Raw genomic sequence first — 21,256 nt, 5'->3', positions numbered from 1 at the left:
ACTTGTGACTTAATTATACCAGAAAAGGTATGTTTTGGGTGAAAGGAGCTCTTGTGCAAGAGTTGATGAGTATCAGTTTCTTTGAAATACACTTTAATATCCAGTTTATTTGTTTCTGCTATGGAATCTCCCTTAAAGACTGTAGTATCGAGAAAGTCTATGCTTTTGTCACTCACGTTTGCGGTTAGTTTGATAGAAGGATGGTGGTTGTTGAGAATTTCAAAGAATTCCCAAAACTGTTCGATTGAATAAGTCCAAACCATAAAAATGTCATCCAAAAAGCGTCCTTAAAAAAGTGGGTCAAATGGACAGAGGGGCAACACCTCACGTTACTATTGGTAATATTGCTTTAATTACACTATTACAACTGGAGACTAGTATAGTAACTACATAACCTATTCTCAGACTGGTCATATATTAATATATTATAGGTAGTATTGTTATATTAATATATTATAGGTAGTATTGTTATATTAATATATTATAGGTAATATTGTTATATTAATATATTATAAGTAGTATTGTTATATTAATATATTATAGTTTGTATTGTTATATTAATATATTATAGGTAGTATTGTTATATTAATATATTATAGGTAGTATTGTTATATTAATATATTATAGGTAGTATGGTTATATTAATATATTATAGGTAGTATTGTTATATTAATATATTATAGTTAGTATTGTTATATTAATATATTATAGTTCGTATTGTTATATTAATATATTATAGGTAGTATTGTTATATTAATATATTATAGGTAGTATTGTTATATTAATATATGTTATATTAATACATTATAGGTAATATTGTTATATTAATACATTATAGATAGTATTATTGTTATATTAATATATTATAGGTAGTATTGTTATATTAATACATTATAGGTAGTATTATTGTTATATTAATATATTATAGGTAGTATTGTTATATTAATATATTATAGGTAGTATTGTTATATTAATATATTATAGGTAGTATTGTTATATTAATATATTATTGGTAGTATTGTTGTATTAATATATTATAGGTAGTATTGTTATATTAATATTATAGGTAGTATTGTTATATTAATATATTATAGGTAGTATTGTTATATTAATATATTATAGGTAGTATTGTTATATTAATATATTTTAGGTAGTATGGTTATATTAATATATTATAGGTAGTATTGTTATATTAATACATTATAGGTAGTATTATTGTTATATTAATACATTATAGGTAGTATTGTTATATTAATATATTATAGGTAGTATTGTTATATTAGTGTATTATAGGTAGTATTGTTATATTAATATATTATAGGTAGTATTGTTATATTAATGTATTATAGGTAGTATTGTTGTATTAATATATTATAGGTAGTATTGTAATATTAATGTATTATAGGTAGTATTGTTATATTAATATATTATAGGTAGTATTGTTATATTAATGTATTATAGGTAGTATTGTTATATTAATATATTATAGGTAGTATTGTTATATTAATGTATTATAGTTTGTATTGTTATATTAATATATTATAGGTAGTATTGTTATATTAATGTATTATAGGTAGTATTGTTATATTAATATATTATAGGTAGTATTGTTATATTAATGTATTATAGGTAGTATTGTTATATTAATATATTATAGGTAGTATTGTTATATTAATGTATTATAGGTAGTATTGTTATATTAATATATTATAGGTAGTATTGTTATATTAATATATTATAGGTAGTATTGTTATATTAATGTATTATAGGTAGTATTGTTATATTAATATATTATAGGTAGTATTGTTGTATTAATGTATTATAGGTAGTATTGTTATATTAATGTATTATAGGTAGTATTGTTATATTAATATATTATAGGTAGTATTATTGTTATATTAATACATTATAGGTAGTATTGTTTGTTGGAACACTAGTAGCAGGTACTGCAGGTTTATTAGTAAACTACCTAACATATGATCAGGTTATTGGAGATCATACACCATGGGGACCCGATTCTAATATCACCTTTCAAACATTATTCAGACTTGTCTGGGCTTTAGTATTGTTTTGGTTAATATTTGTGTGTGTTCACGGATACGGCGGTAAGTTTAATCATTTCTGATTGTCATTCTTTGTCGATGAAGCAAAGAAACAACATAATTCTCGGGCTCATTTCTGCAAACGTCAGCCACCAACATATCTGAAAATATTTTTGTAAGTGGTAAGCATAAACCTTTCCTTACGTGAGTGTTACTATGGCATTATGGCCCATTCCGGACACCTGATACGACTTTGATACCATTGTTATATTTAACCTTCCTAGTCTACATAGCTTATCTTGTTTATTTTCTATATTTATTTGACACTATCATTAAAATTAATTTTGTTGTTTAAAATTTCAGGTTTTGTGAATACAATATTATCATGGGGAGCCTGGATACCACTTTCTAGATTAACATATGCAGCTTATTTAATTCATTTGATAGTCATGGCCTCGTTTACTGGAAATATGAGAGGTTTTGGATATACAAATGGGTTTTATATCGTAAGTAAACTCATCATTTCACACATACACTCAAGAAATGCTGAAAATATACGTTTTACATTTAAAAATATAATTTTCAAGAATGATTAATAGGAATTTTAAGAATAAAATGCAAAGATCGAGTTAGATTTAGAAATTCAATTTCCAAAAATAGACTGATTTAGTCATGAATTAAAATGCAGAAGGTCAAATTTTGAAAATGAATAATTTTGATTAGAAAGAATTTTCAGGGCTTTACGTGCTAATCTTTATAAACTTTACATAGCTTAATAATAAATCCAATCACTTAGCCTTTTCCGAATAATTATACAAATGAATATTATGACGTCATTCGATACCGTTGGTGTATGTTATTGTGCTTAACAAGCTATCTTTATATATTTCAGATGAACAACTATATTGGTATATTTGCTATAACTTATGCTGCTAGTTTTATTATCTCGGTAGTAGTTGAAGCACCATTCTTAGCTCTAGAGAAAGTTATGTTAAAACGATAAGATGGATGATGGAAGTATAAAAGTACAAGTAGAGCAACTGATTTATGTAGCATAATCTGTGATAAAAGTTTTGATTAATAAAATTCTTTATATTTTCTGTGGACAATTTTAGAATTGGAAATTGGTGCGAGGACAATTTCACTCTGCGATCACTTGCGTGCTTCTTGTCGTACCTAATAAAACATGACCCGACCAGAAAACGACCAGAAACAACCACTCCTCCCAAATGCATATTGTTTTACAAAATTAATTACTTGTTTGGACTAATTAGCTTGATTGTAATTTATGGCAAAATAGTTTGAGTTCGCTTCCTGTCGTTTACCTGCTCGGTTCCTGGTCGTTTCACGTTTTCGTCCGTCGTTTCTGGTCGGTTCATGTTTTAGTAAGTACGCTTCTTGTATTCCTGAAGCTTATAAAACCTATCGTGCAAATGGTGATCGCAATGGTGTGGGGACCCTTTAGATAAGTGAGAATATTTTGTACGATACCCAAACATAATTTAGGTTGTTGCGATAGGATTCGATATGTAGACACGTTCACAATATTCAAAGAATCATTGTCACTCTTGCTCTAGAAAAAGCAAAAAATTGATCAGCGTATTTATATTTTCGCCGTATTCGAATTTATTAAATTATGGTGAAAGACTTGAAATTAAGGATTTTGCTAGTGAAGAAATTATTCTCGGACTGGCGAGAATTATATGATTTCTACGACATGTTTTCTAAACATTAGGAAGTGATCACTACGTGACTCTTGACATTTCCACCAACAAAGTTTTCTCCTCTTCTATCTTTTATTCAGACAAAGTTGCGGCATCAAAGACAAGATACACCATTATTCTCTGATTGTTTTTCGTTTAATTATTACCTTCATATTCTGAAAACATTATGTTAACATTTACTCAAATTTCCAGAAACACATTGTGAGACATCGTTGTTTGTTGCTCTTTGCCTGGGAAAAATATGCTTTAAAAAAGACTTCAAAAAGAAATTCGTAACGGTTGCAAGTGCTGCTGATACACAATGACTAAAAAGTCTATATATTTATTTCATTTCTCCGTACCATCGAAGATAAATCTAACTTTATCGATTATGTAGAGTAAAATATAACATTCACATGTTTTTATCTTATCAGGGAGATGAAGGTCTATATAAAATTAAACTTACAAAAAATCATATTTTTATCGGCTTAACGTCATTCTATAGGGATCAGTTATAATGACATTCTGTATTCAATTTACACATAAAAATAATCAGTTTAATTCAAGTGCGGTATAATCTGTTAGATTATTTTAACGAATAAGAACAAATGTAATCTGTGTTTGATACATTTGTCTGAGATTATCTGGTCTAGGTAAATATCTGAAGTTTGAGAGTGATAGAGAAGATATACCATAATAAATATTGTTTACAGTGGTAAACATAAATATATACTTATAAATATATACTATGTTTGTAACCCAAGATATCTCTTTGATGTCTGCCGATAAAAGAAATATATATTTGTAGATATCTTTAAGTTATGTTATCTCCATAAATTGATTTTTAGAACATTTTACTAAGTTTCTAGTTCTTACTGATCTTAATTTTAACATTGTGTTTATGGTTTAGTTGATATTATTTTCATTCTCTTTATAAACATAATGGTATGGTATAGTCTGAGAAAGTGATACTTAAATTCGTTTTGGACATGATTTAGACATTACAGAAAGATATTAACGTTTAGTTAATTTTTCTCTAAGTTTTAGTTTTGTGATGAGGGCTTAATACTTGAAATAGTGTCTGTATGCTGCCGTAACATGATGTATTGAAGAAACAAAAATTGTGTGTATTGGATGCATTGAAAATCACCATTTTTTTCTTCTTTTTTCACTCTAACGTGAACCTAAAGAAACCCAGTGTATGTTTTTTGAATTGCATACAAGCAACAGTTGTTTGTGTAAAGATTTGAACATTCCTTCTACAACAGTTGTTAGTAAATTATAATTCTTACAACGCTATTCTGTGTAAGATAATACTATTTAATGTGGTAGTTTTACACCCATAAAATACACCAAATATTTCACTAGAACTGTAAAATTGTCATTAATGTCGCTGTAATGTTGTGCATCATTTTAAAACAATTGCACGCTACCAGCTACAAATTCTATATCATCCTTGCTTCATCAAGCATGAGGTAAGAACTGTAACAAATTGACAACTTTACTGTAATCTGGAAAGAAATAATGTTTGGTAAAACGTTTAAATTTTATCAGTCATCCTATCAGAAACAACTGGCTATAAGATTACACGCATGTTAAAATCATAAAGTAAAAAACCGGCGAGACCACCCGGATAATGGGAATGTTATGCATTTATTTCAAGATCTATTTTCTAATTATGGGATTATTTTTGCATTAGTTCTCACAAATCTTACAGGAATATTTTCGTTTGAATGTTAATCTACGTAAGATTTCGAAAACCAATCCCGCATTTTACCAATTTTTTAAGAATTTTTTTATTTATCATTTAATTTCAGCACCTGGGTTTATTGCCACCAGATTCTGGAAGTTTTCTTGAATCAAAGTTGTGTTATCGTAGATGTATGTGTCTGTATCTATTGTCTTAATACTCACACAAATTATGTTTTACAATATCTAGTGATATAATAGTTATTACTCCCATACATCACAAAATGTTTTAGGGGGTTGGAGAAAAAGCGATGGATTTGCCTTGGAAAACTCGCAATTTTATCAAAAGTTCAATTTACATGGAGTAAAACTATGAAAAATCATATTCAATGACGTTATCTTACAATTTTACAAAGGCAAGGTCTGTACCCTACAATTTCTATAAATGTTAAGAGCGATAAAGAAGAGAAGGAATAATGTCTTAAATACGGATCTTTATGGCCGGTATAATGATATATGTCAGGTATACTATTTACTTCTAGAAAATATTACTTCTATCACTACACTCTTAAATCAATGAGAACTTTTAATATCAATATTTTCATTTTAGATCAGCCCGGAATCTAGTACAGTAATTATTATCAGGTCGGTGCAATCCACATCGTACTTGTGCCCATTTTCCCATTCAAATATATTGTGTGTATAATATTGTAACTGATCAGGAATGACTTAGGACTGTAATAACAGTTTCAGATGTAAATTGTCTGGAAAAGGAACGGCTCTTTAGGACTGAAATTAACATCGAGAACATGGGGACACATTTGTTTATATTGGTGCAAATCGTGAAAGAAGACGGGCATTAAAGTTGCGATAATCTAACTCTTAGAGATAAGCTAGACATCTAAAAGATTACCTTGCTCTGAACAAATTGAAATCCCCCGAAACTATTTGAAAATAGTCGTCCACTCTCTAATCACCTTGTCAGTTCATAACTCATTAACATAATCAATTTACCTACAATTGATGACAAATATATTGAGAGTTGGGCTTTAATATTCATAACAAAAGTAGTTAAGCGGCAAATCTCTTGACCAGCAACCATTTATTATTGCTACATTATGGTGGCAGATTTATAATGTATAGTCCTCAGGCTGGAACTCAGTAGCGGAGGAATATTATGAAGAATGGCAGCACGCGGAACAAACTCCTCCTTCTCATGTCATCAAAAGCCAATCAACGTCAAACCACGGAACCATATAAACGATTTGAATGATAAATCCCGCCCATTTTGAACTCTACATCAAGTGTAGGTACATCAATATGATACGACATGGACAGAAAATAAACTTTCTTTTAGAATAAATAAATAAATTTCAAGCTTGAGTTTTAGGGAAGAACTAAGTAAGTATTTTCGAAAATTGTAATGAAGTTTGAATAAGAAAAAAAAGTTTTGATTGTTGTATGTTTTGTTCCTGTAGATTATTCGGAAAATGGAATATAAACATAACAATATAAAAGTTCAATATCACTTGTCGTTGGTAATCGTATACCTATTTAATACTAAAAGTATTTTTTTTACATTTCAGCTTCTCCTGAACATAGAGATGAAAATTTTTCGAAACACCTAATGACGCTTCTCGTTTAAGGAGCCCAATATTATACAATTATTGCTCCCATTTTTTTCACGCTTTGGAGGCGATTTTTGTTAAACGGATTTGTTTGTTGTACGGATTTGTATTTTATATAAATATAGATCAATGGATTCAAGAAACTGTGGAATAGTTTAATAAAGAGTGAGCCCAACGTCTCTATTAATAATAGTTCTTACAGATTTTCCCTAAAGCTTATATAAAGGGATAACAAACAGGAATTCTGTGAGACAGGGATTTATCATCTCTGGAACTTTCTTAAAAGGTTAACATTTTTGAATGCAGAAATCATAACTGAAAATCTAAAGTTTATACCAAAAATGCTATAAAATAACATGCTGTTTGAATTAAAATATTTGCAAAAATCTGACTTCTTTCAACTTCAATGTTGATGCATCAAAACTTTAAAAATTTTATTAGAAAAAGACATGTTCTGTTGAAGTATAATCCATTTTAACCAATTAGCCTGATCTTTCGGATTAAATTTAACGAATTAAATCGCTTGCTACCTTTTCCTCTTATGAAAATAAACAGGAGATAATCTTCACTAATCTCGGAAAATCTTCAGCAATTTAAGCTAATTTATAGCTATTTACAGACCTCCCATTTTGTATGATTTTCGTGTGCGGTCGGATATGATGTATTTTCTAGATGGATATTAAGCAAATATCGTTTCTAGTATATTTAATAGAATAAGTTGAAAAGAAATATTAAAACCCCGAACAAGAAATGATTAACGAATTATATACAGTGACTACATATTATTCAAACTTTTATTCTGTGAACGGCTGAACGTGCCAAACGTTGTATTTGGTCATTTTCATTGACAGGAAAGCTCATTTTTGAGATTTAGATGTCACAGTAAAACAAATCTCATATGTCAAGGGAAGTAACTTTAATTAAAATATTAACCATTCTGTTTCAAAGTAGGCCGTTGTTTATTGGGGTCCCACGTGAACTATACAGTAGATGAGAGTGCTTACATGTTTGCATACATGTAACTTTTGTAATTATTATACTCACTGAAACATTATTGAAAGCTAGGCATTATGTTCATTATGATCACGCCTTGTACAAGTTATGAAATTGGCTACAGCTTTTGATTTCAGAACATTTTGCCTCGTGATTGCAACATTTCTAAAACCAGAGATACTAAAATATAACATAAACTGTTTCAAAAATAATGCTTCAATTGAATGAAGTTTAACAACTCGTGCTGCCAAATACTCCCCATTTATCCCTCCTAATATTGTAATCGTGGAAAAGGTGTTTTCTTGCATATGAATGTTAACAAATCCACAAACATTTTATATGTAAAAAAATATTGAAATAAATAGGCTGATTTCCCAGTCATAACGTATAAATCACATTGATACCGTAGATTTTTTTCAAAAGAAAACCTATAAATTGGTTAGATATTATCCAATGCGTATGCCAGAAATATTTCTAAATATGTATTTGGACCAATTACATCCATTTCCATTTAATATGATATAATGGCATATTGCCCAAGTTTCTATTTACTCGAGATATTGCTTTTACTTGCAAAAAGATGAACACCATTCCCCGAAAACTAACATTTAAATTTTACATTTGCCCACTACATCAACAATATCTACTGTATACATATTAGTATGACAACAGTTCTTGAATGAGTTCCCTGTTCGGATTAATATTTCGATATCGGTATTCCAATTCTTTTAGTTTGTAATTGATATAGATTGGTAAACGCAAGACCCCAGCACTGAAGCTAATTCTTAAACAAAAGTAGATTTAATAAGATTATTGTTAGCATGTGTTTCAATGGCACAGGAACGAATGAAGATTTCTTCTTCATCGTCATTCGGCAACAGCGACAGTACTTCGCCTGCTCATTTCTCCATATAAATCGGAATTTTTATCCTACACAGCTGGAAAGCCGACATTTTTTTCTGATGATCTTGTATTTTATTTAAAGGTTGTAAATTTGTACCAACAAAGTTGCGAAAACACAGGCACAAGACTTTTAAGTTCTATAATTTGAATAAACAAAATGTGTGTTAATAATTCAATTTCTAGCAAATCGGAGATGGTATAAATTCACAAACGCACAGAATTGCCAACCGGAATAGTAAATGACACGGAAAGGGGATGACAAATTGGGAATGGATTATTAAAATTCATGCAATATAACACAGCCTTTGCAATTTCAGAAATAATTATGGTAACGCCAACATCATGGAGTATTTTATTTCACATATAATGTCGTCACCAAATTTGATAATCTTACAAATTCAATATTTCCGTTTTGTGGTATGAAGTTAAGTTATTCATAATGTAAGTAAGACCGGTTTGGCGCCGGTCTTGTTTTGGATTTTATACCGAACCATTTTATCACAGGGCCTACTGAGACACAGATTTTACAGTTTCAAACAGTTTTTACTTCAAACTCATGTCTGTGAATCTCATCAAAAGCCGAATTAAGACGACCATAAATCTTGATGATTTCCCCAGATGATGAGAAGTCTTTCCGCCATCTTTAAACTCTCGTTCTACCTTTTTACTTCGAAAATTACGATTTGCAAATGATGTACTCATTTGTGTTAGAGAATATGCGGCTGTATCGATAATTGGTTTATTAAATTAGCATTCACCAATTATCTTCCAGTATTTTTAAACCGTATCTAAAACCAAGTCGAAATTTAGATATATCTTAAACATTTTCTTCGCCATCGGTCTGACTTCTAATCTAAATTTAGTAGTTTTGCAGCTGTTTACCGTGTGTGTAGAAACTTAACTGAACAGGAAAAAAGAAAATTTTCTCAACTAATTGTACATTCGAGCTGATCTTTAGATTTGAACTTGGGTCGTATGGAGGATCAGATAGGATTTAACTAAAGTTGCTCACATTTCGACCTCCTCGTGAGAAAACTAACATGTTGATCAGTTATGGAGCTAGTGTCATATCTATAAAATTAATAGCTTCAATTGAAATTGTAACTTGAATAATTTGTAATTATTTTAGATCATTAGCTGCCATGAAAATCTAAAGAAGACTGAATATTTAATTTCCAATCGACATGCTGGCTGTATACTGTCAATCTTAGACAAGATTAACTTCATACTCAAATATGTCACGAATCAAACAAGCTTTATTATCATGTTTATAGTGTGTTTTCTTCTGGACTGTACAAATAACAAATCGAAAGTAGAAAAAACTAAAGGTGCTAATGATCTAAAAGATTGGCCAGAACATGTGACTGTTAGCATCACAGGTGTCAGAATATTAGTAAAAATAACTAACCCCCATAGAGAAAGATTTTCGCCCTGCCAAATCCCGTATTTCTAAATTAGTTTACCAAGCTTAAGAAGTTGTTTGTATTAAATTCTGCCATTTTTGTCATTTTTAAGCAGCCAGATAAATGTCAGACGTGACACGCCGGAATAAACAAAATGGCGGCGTTATTCAATATCACTGACGTAATTCTCTTCAAATTAAAATGATCATCACCCTTATTTCTTCAATAGTCAGTATACCCTAGAAATAGGAATTGAAAGATTACCTGTTTTAAACAAGTGAAATTATGAAATTGACTGCGGTTTTGTTGTTACGTCCTGAAACCTAAAGTTTGGTACATATACCATAATTGATATTTTGGTATGTGCGTATTTATTGTGACTATTCGTTACTTCTGTTAATACATTTCGCCAAATTCTTAGAGCTACTCTTGTAACACCTTCTTAATCCGTTTATATTCTAATAATATACAACCTCGACATAATAATAACATTTTATTAATAAAATAATTGTGAACATTTTATGCACAAATCATTGATATAAAGTCTATTTACATTTTTATATTACATAATAATAAAGTTGAGCATTTTCCCATTTTCATAAAATCAGTCCATTAAATGTGAGCTTAAAGTATTTTTTGTGCACCTTACGTACGGTACAATAAAGAAGATGTACATTGAATATTAATTTTTGGGCATTTTAATCCCATGTACCTTGAATTACACTTCCCTAAATCCGCATTTTCAGATAAAATTTTCTGTTTCTTGAGTTAAAATAAAACCAGGTCATAATACAACTTAACATAACATACTTCTGGTTTTAAAATATACAAATAATTCGTCTACTAAAAAAATTGAAATTTTTCTGTCAAATTGTCTGGTAATAAACACTGAAAATGAGTGTTTTATTTTACATTTTCACATTGTCACAATTTACCAGAACTATTTCTCGTTTACATTCAATATTTTTTCCATTCCAGATTGCCTCAGAATTCATTAACCTGGAGAAGGCTTAACGTTTATCAACCTTGAATAACCTTTGTCAAACGATGTTGATATATCATTACTTAATCATCACCATATCATCTTCACAATCCAGATCATTTGATAAAACAGTATCATCATCATCAGCTAGACTAGTAGATGATATATTAGAACCCATGATAGGTTTAACATGTCCATCAACTCTATCTTTACCAACTTTCGTTCCTTTAACTCGCTTCCATTTCATACGTCGATTCTGGAACCAAACTTTAACCTGAAAATTTAAATACATGGCATTAAAATTTGACATTTCCCCCCAAATTATGAAATATTTGAGTATGTTCTTCAACTATCTGAAAGCTGTGTTTCCTTTGAATAATTCCTATATTATATATACCCTTAGTTCATTTCATGTTTTTAAGTACTATTGAGATATGTTTAAAGTCTTAAAAATGTAACGAGTTTAATGGTTGATGAGCGAAAGAAACTGATATTTCTAGAATATTAATCTTTATGATTTATTGAATCATATAAGCAGTATAGTATTTGACAAAGGGTTCACAATTATATTTTACAGATATGTATTATATCTTCAATTAGTAGTAGATCCTTCACACGCCTTTGTTAACTTTCTGCTTTCCAAACGATGATATAAATGATCTTATAGTAAATATTAAGAACTATCGAGTCGTATCATTATAGTTGAAATAGTTATTTTTTGTGATATCTGAAAAGGAAAATATTAAGAAACATTACCTGACGTTCTGTAAGATCCAAGCCAACTGCTAATTCATATCGCCTTAATCTGGTTAAATAATTATGCATATTAAACTCTTTTTCCAATTCAGTTATCTGTTGTTTGGTGAATGCTGTTCTCTCTTTGCGTGGCTTGACAGAAAGATCTAGTTTATAAGGATCAGGTGAATCTGAAACGACATTATGATATAATGATATAATGTAATAATGTGAATGGTGTAATGATACTAGCAGTCCATATCGCGCTTTATCTTTAGTTAGACTAAATTTTAATATGGTTTTCAAATACAATAATTGTTGTTTTCAATAAGGCATCTTGAGATATTATCTATAAATGGATATGCAGTGTTTTGGTTTCCCCTATACCATTTCTTCTGTATTATTCTAACATCTGGCGAAGAATGGTACACACCTATTTTTTGAAAAAATTGCTGAATAGCGAAGCGACAACTTAAAGTCTAGTACAAGTTTAACAATCTATCAACTATTCTGTGGTTATAAATGATTTGCATTACATAGCAGCAAAAAGCACATTCGAAACTGTTTCATGCATGCTAACTGATTAAATCTTTCATTTAATATGAATAACAGACACATTCAGTGATTGAAAATTTTGTTTAATCAAACTTGCTGATGAAAATATATAATCAGTATTAAATCACATTCAAATAGCAACCATCAGGATTTGAAATTGTGTCACATATATTTATTTTAATTAAATGATCAACCAACATGCTGGTTTATTTTCTTCTACAAATAGCACAAATAAATTGTTATTTTAGAGAATAAGACGGAGAATTTCACACACTTGGTTCTCTATTTCAATCATGATATTGACCTACACCTAGGGGGCATAACAGCTAAATAACTTTACTTCTAATAAATACAAACTTTCAGTTAAACTTGTAAAAACAACCCAATGTTTCATTAAGAGTCTTTGCCTCGGCATCGAAAGGAATCTGGCTAAATTTCAAACAAAAATCACCCATGTTTTGGTAAACTTGATATGCCTATTACTGTGTTGTTTCGTTCAAATCTCAAAACAATCTCACAGCCTGTTGAGATATGGTTTTCATACCTAGTATTGGAAGATATTGGTTTAGGAGATCTTCCCCATCACAAGGGTCGAAGTTCAGTCACCATTTTCAAAGAATATTTATGATTTAGGGATTTTATTTCTTTTAAAAATAGATTGTTCCTTTGAAATATTCGATAAGGCTAACGACGTGTGAGTTTTATCAACCAGTTGAGTAGAACGATAAGACTTGTCTGTCATCTTTCTATATTTTATGAGTGAGAAGAATTCCAAGATTGGCAAGTCTAAGGTTATAAGTTATCTATTGAGTATCTTTAGGCACGAAAATTACCTCAAATTAGTTCAACTCAATAGAAGGTTATTCCTGATTTCGTGGATTTCGTGTATTTTTTTTAACAAAAGACAAACCCCTATTCTTTGACCATTGTGGTTTCTGAACGAAAGTTGGCAATACTTTATTTTATATGTTTATTTTGTGTATCATGTTATAGCCTACCTTCAATATCCATGGACACGAAGACATTCTCTTAATGTTAATATCCGAATATTGTGAAATAAGGCACATTTGAAAAAAAAACATATTATTGATATCCATTATGGTAATCAGTGTTTATTTACCCATGAGTGGTCAGGTTGAAAATTAATGAACATTCATCGTATGTATTTTTCTATCGTCAGAATATTCAAATAAATGTCTGTTTATGTATAATTTATAATTAAATTAGAATATTTGTAGGGGGTTTAATTTGTTATCAGTTATATCAAAGATAAGTCAATTACACGCTGTTAAAATTAAGTTCCTGGTAATTCTGAAGACAAATTTCTCTGCGAAAAGAAACACACATTTAAACATAAGAAATGTCCTTATGACAGATTTGACCTAGTTTCTTTTATGATTAATTTAAATATCTGCTGAATTCAGACACACCTCCAGAATGGTGAAAAAATTTCATTTCGTTCTGAACATAGATACCCTTTTCCCTTGATTGTTATATACATAAAGGAGAAATTCATGACGTAGTGGAGCGAAAAATGATTAAATGCAGTAGGCCTCAGACTAGCTTATTAATTTAATTTTGATGTAGCCTAGTCTGAACTGCAAAAAAGTTATGTATCTTATACGTAAATCTGCAGAGGTAATTCACAATATCATGAAGTTGTCAAGAATCAAAGACCGAAACTGTCGATAAAGGTGATTCTGATTCTTTTATCTTTCGCAAGTGCTGAAATATTTATATGAACGAATTTTACACTTGTCACATTAAAACGATCATTTGATGAATTAGATATAATTACCATAGTTACATACATCACGTGTTATTACGTCATATAATCATTAATTACGTCATTTATAGCTTTACTAACCAATGGTTAGACATCTCATGGAACGAGTTTTCGTAATAAAATTGAATACTTGAATGTAAATAGATTACAACAAATATTAACGCGTACAGATAACTGTAAAGAAAAAGCACAATCGCGGAGTTGCCATGTGAAAAAGAACTCGTATTTCTACAGCGTCCATTGCTTACGGTTACAAAGTAGTCAAACAATGATTTAAAGATGTTATACCAGTTTGATTTTTTCAAAATTTATTTCTAATTTTAGGTAGTAAAATTTGTCAGATGGCTGTCAAGAAAACATGTTTCAAGAATTCCAATGACATTCAAAATGATTTTTCAGCAATAAACAACATGAATAAAAAGATATAAAATTTTCGATAATATTCTAAATGTAGACAGAATGCCAAAATCTCTTAAAAACGTCTCACTGCAGGTTTTTTAACGCAGTGAATCTGGTGCAAAATAATTAATAAAACTTTGACAGTTCAGAGAATTTTTTGCCTCTACAAAGAATGATCCTCTTTCATTTTCTTCTGTGAAATTTCTCAGTTTCCCTTAATGAATATTTCTCCAATTTCTTACTCTTTGACCTCCAATAAAATGAGAAAATGACTCAATTTCGGAATTTAATATCTAAAACATTATATAACTCTCCTTTGACGAATATTTTAATATATAAAAGTCTATTTGTTTTTTTTTTTTCCAATGTACACCGAACTTTTCCATTCTTTGGAATCTGTATGTATAACTTCTGATACTATTACTAAATATAATGAACTCAAAGATTTTCAAAGAGCTTTAATTTATAACTCCAAATCCAACCTGTAAAGTTAATTAAACTCCATCATCAAATACGTAAAATCGTGATCGAAATTTATTTCTTACAGTTAAAAGTTATATCACTAAATACGTATAATTAAAAGTTATATCAACAAATACGTAGAATTAAAAGTTATATCATCAAATACGTAAAATTAAAAGTTATATCGACAAATACGTATAATTAAAAGTTATATAATTAAAAGGTTATATCAACATATATGTACCATTTAAAGTTATATCAGCATATACGTACAATTTAAAGTTTTTATCAGAAAATACGTAAAATTAAAAGTTATATTACCAAGTACGTAAAATTAAAAGTTACATCGACAAATACGTATAATTAAAAGTTATATAATTAAAAGTTATATCAACATATACGTACAATTTAAAGTTTTTATCAGCAAATACGTAAGATTAAAAGTTATATTACCAAGTACGTAAAATTAAAAGTTCTATCGCAAAATACGTATATAATTGAAACTTATATCATCTTATAAGATTAGTAGTTCTATTCCCAATTACACGAAGTTTATAGTTCTATAATCAACTATGTGGAATTTAAGGTTATTTCGTCAATATATTCAAATGTAATGTTCTATCATCAAATATGTCAAATAAGATCTATAATCAATTATGTAAAGCTGAAAAGTTCCTTTTTTGAGTTCAAATTGATATTGCATATGCTTTATTCTAATATTCAATTTAGAGATTCATACATGCTTCATCACAAATAAATCAACCATCAAAATTTAAGAAGAAAAAAACGATTTAATTATTGGAAAGAAGGGAATTTTTATTCAACGTAATATAAAATTGTCTTGGATAATATTAATGTAACTTAAAATGTTCAGTATTTATAAAACTGTAGACTTTCCCTAAATAATTCTTGAAAAAAAATATCCCGTCAAAAGTAATATATTTTCATCAAAACAACATATCGAATAACAAAGGCATGGAATATTTCTTCAAGAATTTTTTGTTCTGCTTTAATACTTTAAGAACACCCATTGTCACGTTAACGTGACTTGATTTTTTGTTTAAATAACATATTTTGCATATATTATGTTAATGACGTATTTTGTAACATTTTATAATATTCAAAACAGTTTTGATATTTTTATAAACATGAAATAAAGACGCAATAAATATTCATTTATCATTAAATTTTATGAATATAGGCATAATATTATACAATTATATATAATATAAAAAAAAACTGTGAAATATAATTGCATACTCGATTATATAAATTTGAAAGGGTACTGAAAAAATAAATTTAATACAAATAAATAATACAACATACCTCGTTGTTTATCTTTTCTATCTAATTCTGGGGTAATACATGTTGTTTGTCTTGGCGGTGAATTACTGATATTATTATAAGTAGGTGTAGAATCATAATTTGGCCTACCCCCGGGCGGTGAGGGGTAAGAATTATTTGTTAGTCCATTTGATAAACCATAGTCTTTATTCATAGGCGGATGATACGGAACCGGGGATCTTGAATGTCGTTCAGTATTAATATTGGATGGATATGAACCGTGCATGAATCCCCATTCTGGAGGATAAGAAGAATATCCTAAATTTCCACTAACTCCCATTCCATTATGCATACAGTCAAATGGGTTGGGTCTCTGTATGAATCGACTCATATTATAATTGGTAAAACTTTGATTAGAGCGAGCATTCATTCTCTCTGGATCTTCCATCTTATAGCTTTCTCTAGTCACTGATGATTAGATTCAAATCGTTTTTTGATCACTAGAACATTACTTAACACGAATTCATCAATAACACACTAATTCTATATCAGTAATATCACAATCCAAATGAGTATTTATTTTAAAATCCAAAAGAGAATCAGCAATATCTGATTGATAAAAGTACTGTAAAAAATATTAAAGTTGTTAATTTATAATATACCCATCACTAATCAGTACTAAACGTCACAAATAATCTCCTACAATTTACCCTTCAAATCTTTTCTGTCAGTTTTAATCACAAACTCTAGTGTAGTTCCTCACTTCTACATCATCAACCAACTAAATGAATTTTCCAGATGCTTCAGTCGTTTGTCTTTACTGCTCTAGACTAATGTAGTGGTGAAACAATGGTTTAATATAGTCGTTCCACTCGGCACCCCTCGGTGATTACTTAAATATTCTTATTGGTACCTTGTCACAGTAGCAGAGATTCCATCCATCAAACCAGCGTAGGGATATTACTCCTGTGGGACCTCATTACAACTACTATTGCCCCCCTGCGGTTGACCGAATCTCAAACTCGACTGCTGATGATTTTAGCAGATTTTGAAAACAATCTTTGAGATATTTGAAGTGAGTACGGTATTAAATCCACATCTATCTTTCTTTCTCCACCGATATCAATCTGAAAATAATAGAAATATAGTAGTCATTATTTATTAGTTTTACTTTAAATCAACATAGGATTGAATTTGAACCGAAAAGGGCATCCTTCCATAATCTAGTTAACCTGCTCTATGGAAACATAAGTTTAATTCTATCATACTCTAATTCACAAAATTTTAACTTCGAATTTTTTTGTGCTCTAATTCAAGAAATCTTAACTAGGAAATCTTTCGTGTTCTATTTCAAGAAATCTTATGTTTTCATGCTCTAATTCAATGAATCTTAACCTAATCTTTCTTGTGCCTTTCAGTATATGTTATAGAAATCAAAGTTTAAACGTTTTATGCTCCAATGCAAGAACACGATTTTAATTTAAAACTTTAATTCTCCCATGTTTTAATTTCAGATTTATGATATCCTTGATTATGGATCTAAATTCTAACACATGGTGTAATCTTACAAATCCCACCCTTCTTTATAAAATGGAATCCTAACCACCAATGGTTCAATCTTTTCATTACACTACGATATCCATATTTTAAAAGTATTTTGAAGCATGCTAATCCACAGTCTCACAGTTGTAGTTTCCTAACATAAACACGTTTTCAACTAAGATTTTAATTTAATAAATAAAGTTTATATGTTTCTTTAAATACATAATGTATATAAAAAAAACAGCAATACCATACATAAACCTAATAGTGATAAAAAACATGAAAATAAAGTATAAATTGTTGGAGGGCATGAGAATTTCCGGTTGAATAATTGAAGAACAAACTATATAGTGTCTTATATTTACTGAATCTACCAGATGCTTTCTACGATTCACAATTATGTCTGTTCTCTTCTACAAAATGACGGAATTTATCAATATGACAGCAGATTTGATCCAAAGTATTGTCTAGATTGGTCTCTCGTATTGAGATACTTTAGATTTTGTTGTTATCTGAACGAAAGTACAGTTTTTCATTAGTGATAACCATAAAAAACAATTTCAAAAGGCTGTACATACGGCTTGGTACTTAAACCATTTGCATCTTCGTTAATATTATGAAGCTCAAAAAAGTTATTTTTAAAATGCTACTTACCTGTATGTACAATATGTTGTAGGCTGTGATAACAGTTGAATATTACAATTTCTACTGTAACAAAGTAATATATCTATTGTTTTACAAATTACCTTCTAACACGTCAGTAAATTAGCTATACTAGACTAAATGATTCCAATATGGTTGTAGATAAAAGTTTAAGTAGCTGGTTTAGATGAAAAGATTTTGACGTGTTCGTGTTGGCTTGTCGTTGTCAATTAGAATTCGGTGAGAAGAAGCGAGAAGTTGTGAGATTTGGCGGGTTTTACTGGTTCTGTCACCACCTCCCATCAAAATGAAATTTGAGCCTCATAATGACGGTCTATAGAAGTATAGCAGGAGGCTGAAATCGACACCGTTTCGTTCCACAAAACTGACTTTACTGCCTACTTCAGTTGAGTTCAACATACTTTCATGTTGGTAAAATATATCCCATACAGTCTTGTATGGAAATCTGAGGTATATTTGTATTGTATTTTAAAGCATTGTGTTCGACAGTTGTTTCAATATTTCTTGTGCCAAAATTTATCTTATATATCAAATATTATTCACAAGACACGTGGAAGAACGAAATAGTTCAGAAGGATGTTAAAAGATTTAGTTCCGGACCTGTGTTGAGACCATCACGTGTTGTATGTGCTTTTAAATGGCCTACTTTCTCGTTTGACCTATTAATTAAAATCATAACTAATTGGATTTAATTTTTCCGGTCATTTCTCATATATTCAAAGAATCATTTTTCGTTGCATGTCATTGGCGTGTCCAAAGAATTATAATATTTGATACTTTAAACCAATGCTCAAATAGTCAGTTTCAAAAAGAGGAATTAAACTTTTTTGGGGAGGGAAGTATAATTTGGATCCTTTAATATATTTGTAACTTTTTTTCCCCGAACATGTACCGAATAGTGGGCTATTGATCCTCTTGCTTCTGATTTACGGGGTGTATTTGAGTACGATGCACCAAAAAACTCCTTCAAAATTCATTCCATTCATTGTTATTGTCTGTCGTTCTTGTATTTATTATGACTCAATGGCTCGGAAAACTGTCGTAGGCGTATTGGATCAATATCAATTCCTCATGAATAAAATTTATTAAATATTAATATATCAAACAACAATACCTAATTGAAACTTGGTAAAACACATTAGTATTTCATGACATAAAAAATATTTAGTACTGAAAGTCAAAATCTCTCCTCAAAACTTTATGGTTTCCTCACCTTCGAAACTGGGTCTGCTTTATTCTGATTTTAAATATGGTAATTTGCTGTCTCATATCTTGTAATATGATGGTAAACTGAAATCTAGTATTGAACCTAGTTGATCTGAGTAATATTATTGTGTGACGTTGCTTTCATCAATAGCACATTGGTAGATAGAGTGCATTTGTATTTACCCTTTTTATCAAAGAAATATATAATGTGAATATAAGTTTGTGATATTTTCTGGTAAAGAATGGAAATGTCAGAAGCATTAAGAATTTCCTTCTTGCACTTAAAACACTGTGAGTATTACAGAGTTCGAAAAGGGCAGGTCTCTTTCTTTGATGTTGTACTCCATTCTATTGTTAATTATTCTTCGGGACAAAAACTATAAATGTTGACTGGTGTTGTCCAAATTTCAATGTTATTCCATAAATTTGGGTAGTGTAAGATAATGCAACGACATTATCAAAGGATGCACATCTAAACTAAACATACTATAATCATGATTTTGTAGGCGACAACATTCCTTGATGTTTCAAACCAGGTAAAGTTTTCGTATTCTAGTAACAATGCTTTCTTTAGTGCATAGAATCAAATACTTACCGTTACATATTCAAAAGAAAGCATACAACACACTTAATGGGAAAAATGGGAAACAACGTCACATAAAATTAAGGAAATTGGGTTTATTTAGTCTTATAAGCGTTATATTTTTCTGTATGCTGTTGGTTAATGAAGACCGTTACTTTAATTTAGAGAGTGACTCTACGTGTACAAAATAGCCAATAAAAAGTGCCATTCAGTGTAAGAAGAACATTGAATGCCAGAATATACATGAATGATTGTCTATATATCATATATACTGGTATTAATTGTACATTAGTTTATTTATTCTCCTACAACAATAATATTAATATACATGCCAATATTTTCACACCTTTCTCAATTCATCTACATATTCATCATTTTTTATGACATTATTATCATTCTTGATGGAGATTAGCTTTGTCTAAGATATGTCGAATATATCTAAACAAGTGATCTATCGCCTTTTTTTCTTCACAACGCATGTTTCAAGGAGAAAAATGTTGGTATAGCTAAAATTATCTCAGAAGCTGCAACCCACATTGTTATGCTGTAGATCTTGGTTTGTTACATAAATCTTATATCAAGAAAAGTAAGACTCCATCTTCTTAAGATAACTTTTTATTATTTCTAGAATACTTGATTGTCGCCCAATATTTTTAGACATTCGTGTAGCGTTAATGCATATTCTATTATATTATATG

The 21,256-nt window shown here is 29.5% G+C and overlaps 2 protein-coding genes across 2 annotated transcripts in view; one reads left to right on the top strand and one right to left on the bottom strand.

The window, feature by feature from the left end:
* The window catches only part of LOTGIDRAFT_230482 (hypothetical protein), a 10,140-nt gene extending 6,998 nt beyond the window's left edge, over positions 1-3,142 (top strand). The window contains exons 13-15 of the mRNA XM_009048267.1: positions 1,913-2,105; positions 2,406-2,548; positions 2,935-3,142. Coding sequence (XP_009046515.1) covers positions 1,913-2,105; positions 2,406-2,548; positions 2,935-3,045 — 447 coding nt within the window. The 3' untranslated portion in view covers positions 3,046-3,142. The remainder of the gene's footprint in view (positions 1-1,912; positions 2,106-2,405; positions 2,549-2,934) is intronic.
* Positions 3,143-11,479: 8,337 nt separating this feature from the next.
* Positions 11,480-17,012, bottom strand: LOTGIDRAFT_55477 (hypothetical protein; the record flags this gene model as incomplete). The annotated part of the gene is made up of 3 exons (XM_009048266.1): positions 11,480-11,617; positions 12,100-12,269; positions 16,607-17,012. Coding segments are annotated over 3 exons (714 nt in total), but the record flags the coding sequence as incomplete, so codon positions are not given.
* Positions 17,013-21,256: the final 4,244 nt, after the last annotated feature.

Source organism: Lottia gigantea (genome assembly GCF_000327385.1).
Source record: "Lottia gigantea unplaced genomic scaffold LOTGIsca_12, whole genome shotgun sequence".
NCBI lineage: Eukaryota > Metazoa > Mollusca > Gastropoda > Lottiidae > Lottia > Lottia gigantea.
The sequence above is the reverse complement of the archived record's forward strand: the minus strand, read 5'-3'. Positions and strand labels throughout refer to the sequence as shown.